Source organism: Penaeus japonicus, unplaced genomic scaffold (assembly GCF_977035675.1).
Source record: "Penaeus japonicus unplaced genomic scaffold, GWHDUDI00000001_assembly GWHDUDI00000017, whole genome shotgun sequence".
NCBI classification, from domain to species: domain Eukaryota; kingdom Metazoa; phylum Arthropoda; class Malacostraca; order Decapoda; family Penaeidae; genus Penaeus; species Penaeus japonicus.
The window spans coordinates 3,593,728-3,603,727 of NW_028234419.1; the positions used below are offsets into that span (position 1 = coordinate 3,593,728).

The 10,000-nt window shown below is 39.6% G+C and overlaps 1 protein-coding gene across 2 annotated transcripts in view; it reads right to left on the minus strand.

Annotated features, from left to right (window-relative positions):
- LOC122244584 (E3 ubiquitin-protein ligase RNF10) overlaps positions 1-10,000 on the minus strand; it is a 12,345-nt gene that overhangs the window by 964 nt on the left and 1,381 nt on the right. The window contains exons 2-14 of one of the 2 annotated variants that reach the window (XM_043002526.2): positions 5,319-5,461; positions 4,947-5,152; positions 4,275-4,428; positions 3,386-3,507; positions 3,076-3,271; positions 2,532-2,969; positions 2,258-2,413; positions 1,899-2,036; positions 1,221-1,396; positions 899-1,037; positions 579-711; positions 166-345; positions 1-17 (exon numbers count right to left, since the gene is read on the minus strand). The exon at positions 1-17 is cut by the window's left edge and continues 964 nt beyond it. In XM_043002526.2, coding sequence (XP_042858460.1) covers positions 1-17; positions 166-345; positions 579-711; positions 899-1,037; positions 1,221-1,396; positions 1,899-2,036; positions 2,258-2,413; positions 2,532-2,969; positions 3,076-3,271; positions 3,386-3,507; positions 4,275-4,428; positions 4,947-5,152; positions 5,319-5,461 — 2,198 coding nt within the window. The remainder of the gene's footprint in view (positions 18-165; positions 346-578; positions 712-898; positions 1,038-1,220; positions 1,397-1,898; positions 2,037-2,257; positions 2,414-2,531; positions 2,970-3,075; positions 3,272-3,385; positions 3,508-4,274; positions 4,429-4,946; positions 5,153-5,318; positions 5,462-10,000) is intronic. The other variant, XM_043002527.2, reaches the window with a different exon arrangement.

Here is a 10,000-nt window from a genome sequence, read left to right on the forward strand (position 1 = left end):
CTCCTTGTTTTGACCTGCTAGATATTAGAATTTAAAGAATTAACTGAGGAACTGTACATATCTAAGTAATACAAGAGGTGAAAGATTTAATAAGGCATCAATTACTTCACTTTTCTCTGTAGAAATAATAAATTTGCATAAAGAAAAACTTCAGACTATCCTTACCTGATGGTTTCAAAACTGCAGAATCAAAAGCTCTTGCAATTGCATCACTAAATGCATGTTTAAACTCTGGAACAGGAGCTCCCTCTTCCTCTTCATCTTCAGAGAGAATTTCACTGTTAGCAGATGGGGCACCCGCTCCACTATGGCTGGCACCACTCTTTGTCCCCCAGGTACTGCCCCCTTTTGGATAGAATGGAGATTTTCCAATAATGTTAATCAACATGAACATTAAAGCCATTTTGCTGGTTTTATCTACTATCATAATGTATATACCCCCTCCTCCTCCCCAAAGGACTTTATGTGCATTTTATTGAAAAGTACAAAGTAACCAACAACTTAAACCATAAGAAAATTACAATAAAGCCTTAAATCTAGCACAAGTTAAGGCCAAACATGTACATATGTACAATTACCTTCAGTCTTGTTTTTGACAGCATTCAGAGGATCGGGCCAAGCAGCTTTTCCAAGAGATGGCCACAGACCACCAGCTGGATTAGCAGATTCACTTGGTAGAGGATGCACCTTGCTTTGTCCTTCCCGAATCATCTTCAATAAAAGGAATATCTAGGTTAGCACAAAAAAATTTTTGACGACAATTTTTCATTCTTATAGATTCATGCATGTGAGGTATATTGCCTTTCCGAGTGATTTACATTTTTATTTCAACTTATACAGTAATATTAGTTTAAAATGAAAAACCTTAATAATAAGAGGTACTTTCTTTTTCGTTTACCTTTGCAAATGATATTCCTGAGCCACTTGTATCAGTAGACGATCCATAGAGCGAGTCACCTGTTGGACTGGTACTGTATTCACTGCCTTCTGGTCCTCCTGGTATGGTGACTGACCCATCAGTAGCCTCAAGCCCTGGACTGCAAGAATAAAAACCTTTATTCAGTACTTGATGTTCCAGATGAAGGAGAGGCAAGAAGTGAGAAGAGAGGAAAGGGGAAAGGAGAGGAGAGCAGAAAGAGTGTTCCAGAGCAATGTCTAGTGTTAGAACTCAAGTAAATCACTTTCATTTAAAAAAAATAATAAACCAGATATCAACATACTTGGCTGGGAAGTCTTCAGCAAAAGATGGGAAATGTAAAAAGGAGTTGACTCTTAAATTGGTTGCTCCTCTGCTACGACCCATCATGCGGTCCTGTTCAGCCTGGACGCGCCTCTCAATCTTCCTCTCCTCCCTGGCTCGCTTGTTACGTATGTGCTGCCTGGCATCAATCTTTTCCTAATGATGATAAATTCAATGAACTTCAAATCCCCTATTAAAAAATAACCAAATAAATAGTGGATTATATCTACTTAAATTCTATCTTTACCATACTAAGATTTTACCCTCACCTTTCTAATGGTCACATATTTCTTCCCATTATTTACAAGAATTTTCAAGCTTATTTTTCACCTTTCCAGTCACCTTTCTATGTCCAGTGACAAGGAAACAGGTATTTGATAAAGATTATGAAAATAACAGATATACTACTGGGGTTTAGGACTGAAAGAAGTTAAGATATCAAAAATAGGTAGAATGGCATCAATTAAATCTAAAGAATTAGTCTAAAAGAAGCCAAAGGTTACGAGATGGCCTGCTTTCTTACCTAGTGTTTTACTTGCCTTACAAAGAAATTATATTGTAACAAACAAATACAATCAGCCTATGATGTATCTCATAATTACTGTCATGGATAATATTTAAAAACCTTATTCCTTTCACACCATTTCAAAAAAATTACCTGATAGGTGGCAGTTGTAAGTTTGGATACTAGTGGATGTTTCAGCATTACTTCCACAACATCAAAGGAACAGGCAACAGGCAGGTGACTGAGGTATCGGATCCGCTGACGAAGTTCGTCAGTCATCAGTACAGATTCCTGTTGTCAATAATGAAGAAAATCAACAACTACTCTTGCATTAAGAATTATGCAAAATGAAACAGCCACAATAAGAAAAGAAAGACAATCTTTTCATTTTGTTTCTTATAATTGTATAAAAAAGTATTTTGTTCATTTTTGTCTTTACTAGATATCCACTACAGTTAGGAGAAAAAATACCAATAGCAAATAAATAATGGTGTAAAAATATTTTTCCATACCTTATCTACAACCCTTGCCTTGAATACAGCAGGGCAATTTACAAGGTCACCATACTCATGAACAAGCATTTGCACATTGAGGGTATGTAAATATATGTGAGCTCCATTGCTGGCTTGATAGAAGTAGTAAGTCGACTTAGGAACATTTTTCTGCATCTAGAAAAAAAAAAAAAAATTAAGAATAAGAATAAGAGTAGATCTATTCCAACAATCCTCTTGGATCTACATTGTCTAAGATATGCAAAGGGGGAGGGAAAAAAAAAATATGACCCACCTGACCATGAGCAGGACCAGTCGTGTTCCCTGGCTGCAACTGTGATATATCAAGGTCATCAGCCGTAACAGTTGTTTCTGTTCCAAGTTTGAAGTCTGCAACTTTGGTATCTGTTGGAGGTGATGGCTTTGGCAAAGAGAAGGGTTCTTGTTCCACTGGGAACGTAGGACAAATAGGTTCTTCAGCCAGATTCTCGCTGGAAAGCCTTTTTGCAGCACATAGTTCTTCCTCTGGGCTGGACAAAGAGAGGCTATGCATTCCCTCTACAGTTTTCTTCAGAGATTTCCCATCCTTAGTGTCTGACAACATGAGAGCTTCTCTGCGTTTATGGAGGAGAGACAAGGCCTCATCAATAAAACAGGCCTCAGGCTGGTCACCTTCTTCGACTAATTGCGCAACCAAATCTCGCTCCTCTCTTTCCACAATGTGCTTGTAAACCTATGGATAAATTTGAAAAAATTATTATGATGGTGCTTATCCCATATCACAAAAAATATTTACATTTGGAAATTTCACAACTGACACTACAATCTCAACAACTTGCCTCTTCTTTTGATGCTACAATCAGCTTAGCAAAAGGAGTAGCAGCATTTGGTGAACCAACACGCTGCATTTCATTTAGAACCTTCAGACTGAACGAGGCAGAAGGCATCGGCAGAAGCGACTCCCTCTCACGACGCATCAACCTCAGTTCTATCTCTTCGCCAACACTGAAATCCTTGTGGCAGACGGCTTTAACACTGCAGGGTGTAAAGAAGAGTTGAAATGAATCACTTAAAGCTTTACTCACAAGCACTATTCTGACCTTTCTTTCTGTATTGGCCAAGACAATAAGTACTTGGGTATAACATTACCTTCTTAGCTCATCCTTTTCGACAGGGACATAGCAAATAGGACAATTTCTCCATTTATCATCTGAGAGGGCAAGGTAGTGCAGGATACATGGGTAGCAGTAAATGTGTCCACATCTTGTCACCTGAAATGAACATGGTGTCTCTAAAATAAATAATAAATATTCAGTTAGCCTGATAACTATATATTAATTTTTTTTTGGCTTAGCCTACAATTTAATTGGGAGTGGCAGGGGCTTTAACAATGTTTTGACTTCAGTTCACATTTCATATGGGAGCAAAATATAAAATGCCCAATTAAAAATAAATACACAAAAAGAATCATAAGAAATTAAGATTTAAAAAAATCATGTGATGGGTATCAGTCTGTAGACAATTTCATCAACAGAAGTATATTTTTTCCAAATAATTCATCTCTCCACTTACATAATTAGGGATACAAAATGGTTTACCAGACCTATTCCCTGCTCTCTCAGAAGGTAGACTCAACCTTAAACATATTAACAACTAGTGACATGATATCCCATGTGATGGTAGCACTTGCAGCATACAGTGGGTGGCTGTAGCTGTGTTAGGCTCACGCATTTCAAAATAACCTGTGTTAAGACCAAGCAGAACCAAAACCACCCCATCATTATTGGGATAAGAACCTGCAATCCTTATCAAATTATTTTTCCCTCCTCTCTATTCAGAAATAGTAAAATGGAAGACCTTTTCTTATAATACCTGTACTTTATAAACAAACTAATTTTCTAAGTCCAATAGTAAAGGACCCCCAATAAGGTCCAGACCTACTCAAATATCTACTCCTATTTATTGCTTTTTTTAACCACTTCTCTGCACTCTTTGGCCTACTGCAAAGGAGGGTGACAAGAGACAAATCTGAACTGACCTTTGCTGCTGTTGGGGGATGAAGGCAGATGGGGCATGCAGGAGCCTCAAAGGCATGTAGCCTCACTTCTTCAACCAACTTCCACTCAACCAGCAGGTCTGGGTCAGCACTGTATACGGAGTAGTCCTCTCCTTCCTTCACCACAAACTGACAGCTGCAGGTGAGCGAGTTTTATTATGCCATGTCATGATGAAATCAAAAGTGTACAAAAATAGTCAACCTACTCTTTTCACCTATATTCCTCCTAAATCTCTTACATTACCCAAAATCACAACAGATCTCAATCTTTCATAAATACCCTAAAGCTAAAAGAAAAAGAAGAAGAAAAAAAGAGAGAGAGAGAGAGAGAGAGAGAGAGAGAGAGAGAGAGAGAGAGAGAGAGAAGAGAGAGAGAGAGAGAGACGAAACGTAAGGAGACAGACGAGAGATAGAGAGAGAGAAGAGGGATAGAGAAAGAGAAAAGGGATAGAGAGAGAGAAAAGGGATAGAGAGAGAGAAAGAGAGAGAGAAAGAGAGAGAGAGAGAAAGAAAGAGAGAGAGAGAGAGAGAGAGAGAGAGAGAGAGAGAGAGAGAGAGAGAGAGAGAGAGAGAGAGAGAGAGAAAGAGAGAGAGAAAGAGAGAGAGGGGGGGGGGGGCTTCAGTTTTTGAAAAAAAAAAAAAACTCTTACTCACTTAGCTTGTAGGTAATGTTCCTTGCTGTACTTGGGAGTGTGAGAGGAATACCTCCTGACCCTGGCCCCACCTCTTTGGTGATGGCCATGACCTGTCTGAGATCTGTGACTCGGCCCCCACCAGTTCATCAGGTGTGTGATGTTTTGTTTCTTGCCTCCCATACGGTATAGCGACCCAGATTCCACATTGGAATTACTTGATTCTACCTGGATTTAAGATTTTAATTATAGCCTGTATCTTTTAAAGTTTTAATCATTCAGACATTATTTTAGATCTTTCATAAATCAGTGTCAGCAGCTTAGGACTGCTGCTTATTATCAGATCTTTACAGTAAATAAGATTTATTTATAGAATAATATGAAAATCCCTTACCTGGCCACCCGTCTTCTCCCTGGGACGGACATACCGCTGGCCCGCCCTCCCACCGCGCCCGGCCACCGGTTTCTTCCCTGGGTCGGGACGGTCAAAATCCCTTTTGCGAGCATATTGAGGTGCAGACTTTTTCCCTCCATAATCTGAAACAATGGGGACTTATTTAGCTTATAGTCTTTAAAGTAGTTTTAAAATGTGAAAACACAAAAACTTCATGAAACTCACCACATGATGTTCCCTTTACAATTTCAGGTCATATATTTCCAATTATACCATATATGAAAGTAACAAAATTCAGCAAAATTATAACTAGAGCATATCCAAGAATCTACTTTACCCAACACATTCATCTCCCCCACACACAATATCCTTAACCAAATCAGTATGTGCTATTACTACATACCAACAACTATGATGCTTTCAACAGCCCAGTCCTCCCAGTCCTCCCAGTCTTCCCAGGGCTCCATTATGCTTAAAATATCAGCTATGCCACTCCTTTCAACTATGCTCTCTACACAATAAAACCTGCATAAGAGTATGATAACTGGCACATTACCAAGCAGGCAGACTAAAAGATCAATCATATCTGGTCTACAAATATACCACACAAAAATAAATTTAAAAAAGCATCAAATTCAAATAACTATTAGTTAAAAAAAAAAAAAAAAAATCAAAATGATTAGTAAACACTTTAAGGGAGATAAAAGTATATTGAAAAATAATGCCAACTACCAAGAATTAAGTATATTGGAGGAGTCTGCAGTATTTTTCCTAAAGAGTTTCTTGCCACATTCATCTTAAAGACATTGCATTTACCAATACCAGTGTATTGGTAAATGCAATGGAAACAAAAAGAAATTTTAAAAAATAATATTAGCACAAAATTTTATTGACCAAAAGATACTCATTTTTCAATTCCTTATTACAAAAGGATACTGGTCTATGCTATATATTTCTATTTAACCCATTCACACCGGGTGATTTAAAATCATGGTATCTCCCTCAAACCATGTTTTATATCTTGTGTAAATAATCATAGGAGTTCCATTTGTATAGACATTTTTATTCACTGTCAACTGTGTGCTTGTTATCTATCAGGTGGGAGAGGCATTAAGCAAATACAAGGCGCAGCATGAATGGGTTAAGAATTAAGAATTACTCTGCTAAGACAAGGAATTTTTAAAATATTTTCAGCTAAATTATGTATTTTCTTTAATGTCAATAGTAATTTTTGCGCACATACTATATAATGATAGAAAAAAATTACCGACATCAATTTCTTCTGGCATGTTTTCTCCGTAATTTATTCTATGTCAATTCATAATATGAATGAAAACCACAAAATCATATCTACCTACCAAAGTAATCCTCCTAGCTCCCTGTGGCACAATCCAACAACATATGGTCATACTGACATTATCAGATATACAATGCTATTGCATTGCTTTTCTTATTTTACAAGTGAAGACACTCTACACAATCTATAACTTTCCAAAACAGGCCACATCTTAAGTTTGTTTTCTATTATTTCTAGACTTTCAACATGAATCACAAGTCTATTCATGATATATTAGCAGAGAAATACTAATTTACATTCGTACAATAGGTCATCGTAACTAAAGGCATAAATAGCTTGAAAATTCAACAAAGGAAAATGCAGTACAAATGTGATCAAGCTCACAAAAGTGGCCATTGCAGAAGGGTTAAAGAAGAAAGCCATCCTCAAATACAAGAAAAAAGTTAAATACTGATATAACTGCAAGTGAGCAATGTGTCAAGATCATTGGGCATACACATAACAAAAAGGTTGAAATGCACTACAATAATAATACTAAAATATACACCTATTTCTCCTCCTACAAAGAACTATTAACTTTATTAAAAAAAAATATATATATACATTCATTTCTCCAAACGGCTGTGAAACTGTACTGCCTCTATAATCTCCCCTTACATCAAATCCCTTCCTCACAGAAAAAATTATTTTCTATCATTAGCTGTCCAATATGAAATTACATATACAAATCTACATATAATGCACTGAACAATCACTTGACATGGTTTCATTCTTGGTATGAAATTCAGAGTTCCATCACAGATCCCTGTGTGTTTCATGTGAATTTGTAGAGAATACAACCAAAAAAAAAGATAAGCACCATTTTGGAGGCCATTGCAGGTTAACCCAATCCCAACAGGTCCGGAAAGAACTGGCAACTCCCTACGCCGGGCCTAAATAACATCACCTTGGGGATGTCAGACTGGTGTGTCGCACCGGTGTGACACACCGTCGTCATTGGGTTAACTCACTCACGCTGGGGCTATTCCAGCTCTAAATGGTCGGAATGCCGGGGTTTTTGAACGCATAAGCCTAACACAATGTACTGATGCATCGCTTGCTGAATCTTCTAACCAAAACTCTTGGCACATCTGTCACCTGCTACGCCAATGACATTTGTGTACATTCTACCTCTGCTGCCAATCTTTAGCACTTCCTTTAATCTTTCTATGAGTCGTCCTTTGCCTGCAGCCTCATCCTCTCCCCAGATAAGAGTAGGGTGTTCTCTCCCAGGGGCCCTAGAACACTCCGTATTCACTGTGGGACACAGTGTTGTCCCACCTTGAACACAGTACCTGTACCTGGGAATGCCAGTGCACATCTCTCCAGCCATACCTTCTCGGCAGTGCGTCCATCCTATCATTCAAGATCTCCTCCACCGTCTAGAACGGTGCTTTCTCCCCTTTAAGTGGCTTACTAACAATGCCGCCAGTGTCTCCATCCCTTTAGCTAAGACCATCTACATTGCATTCATCCGGGTCAATCATAGACTATCTCTCTCCAGCCCTCAGTCAGCTTTCTCAGACCACCTTACAGCCTGTAGAAAAATTCCAGAATAAATTGCTGCAGTACATTCTTGGGAGTCCCACCTCCACTAGAATAGCAAACATGTTGACTGAACTGAACCTTCCCTCAGATGTGGAATACGCGCCAACATTTATTGCCTCAGCGTCAAGTGTCTACTCTCTCCCTATACTGCTCCACACTAAGCTCACATCCTGAGAACCTCACTTGACCCAGTTGCGCCCCACCCTCCTCTTCCTCCCGGTGTCCGCATCCTTATCAACACAGTGACCACCCTGCAGCGTCTTCATCTTGATGTCCCTGTGGCTGAGGCTGATCGTGGGCCTCCTCCTTGGAGGATTCCTCAGCCTCACGTCACCTTCACACCCACCTCCAAGACAGACCCTCCACCTCTCCATCTGTGCTACTCTCTTGATGTGGACCAGCCAGAAGAAGGCTGGTTGTGTCGCAGATTAGCTAATTCTTCCAGCTCCACATACTGCGAGCTACAGGCACTCCTGCTGGCTATCAACTTCATCTGTCAGTGACGAGTAAATGGTGTAGTGATGTGCGACTCCCAGTCTGCCCTTCAAGTCATCTCGTCCCACAGCCTGCTTCACATCGCTCAATCATCCACCAGATCCTGCAGCAGTTAGTCACAGCCCAGGAACACTACCTCCATATTATATTTATATGGATTCCCTCCCGTGTGGGTATAGCTGCCGACAACATGGTGGACCTCCTAGCTAAAGGTACCTGCGAACTGCCGCTGCCTCACTGTACCACGCCCTCCCTTCCCTGCTACAAGCGAATCATACACTCTGCCACTTTTCTCCCTACTCTCCACTGCATGGATGGTGAGCGCGCCCAGAGTGTATCAATACAACATTATGACCACTTCCGTCTCACTCCTCCGAGGTATCGCCAACACGGACTCATGGTTCGCAGTCACAATATTGTGTCTGCCCGGCTTCAACTGGGGTACAGGCCACTGTGGCCAAGGTGAGAGACGTACTCCACTACTCCACCTACAAGCTGTGTAACCGTCTCAACGATAACAGCCTCCACCATTACTGCCTCAAGTGCCCCTTGGCGAGAGATTTGCTGCCTCGGAGCCAGGATTTAATACATATATGTCAATTCCTGATAGATGACAGTAACTAGGATACCATTTTGGCCCAGCACCCTCACTTTGGCAGGTGCTAAAGTTTGACTCTCTGGAAACACTCTTCTTTGTATTGTAAGTTTATTTATTATTCCATTTAACATCATGGCTTATTGCATGCCAGGCATGTCAGGTGATTATGCACGTAACAGGTGGCCGCCATTTTAGTAGGTCTATAGCTCAAGGTGTTAGGCCCACACATTTCAAATATCCTGATGTCCAGGTGGAGCTAAAACTCCATCACTATCAGGTTAAAAATAATTATTTTCTGACCTCCTGAGCATAACTAAATTTAGTACACATATCCTTTAAAGGTTTAAAGGATATTAGGTTGAAGATAGTGGATATCAAGGGATCATAACAATATGGTTGGATCAACTTTTCTTTTGATAAATCTATTTCCTAATGATAGTCATTCAGAAAAAAATTGTGTAGGTGATACTTTTAACCAAGTGCGTTCGGGTATCATGATAATACATGTCAGTACCGATTAGGCCTAAGAGACGGATGTCAATGCTTAAGCGAAGGATAACATTTTGACTATTCAGAGCCCTGTCGTTAATGGGTTAAGGAAATTGGAGAGTACTTTTTCAGAGCACTTAGTGTTATATTGTTTGATCTTTTCGAGTTTTAATTCAGCTTAAAAACCAAGGTTCAACTGGCTCCTTTTTTAGTGAT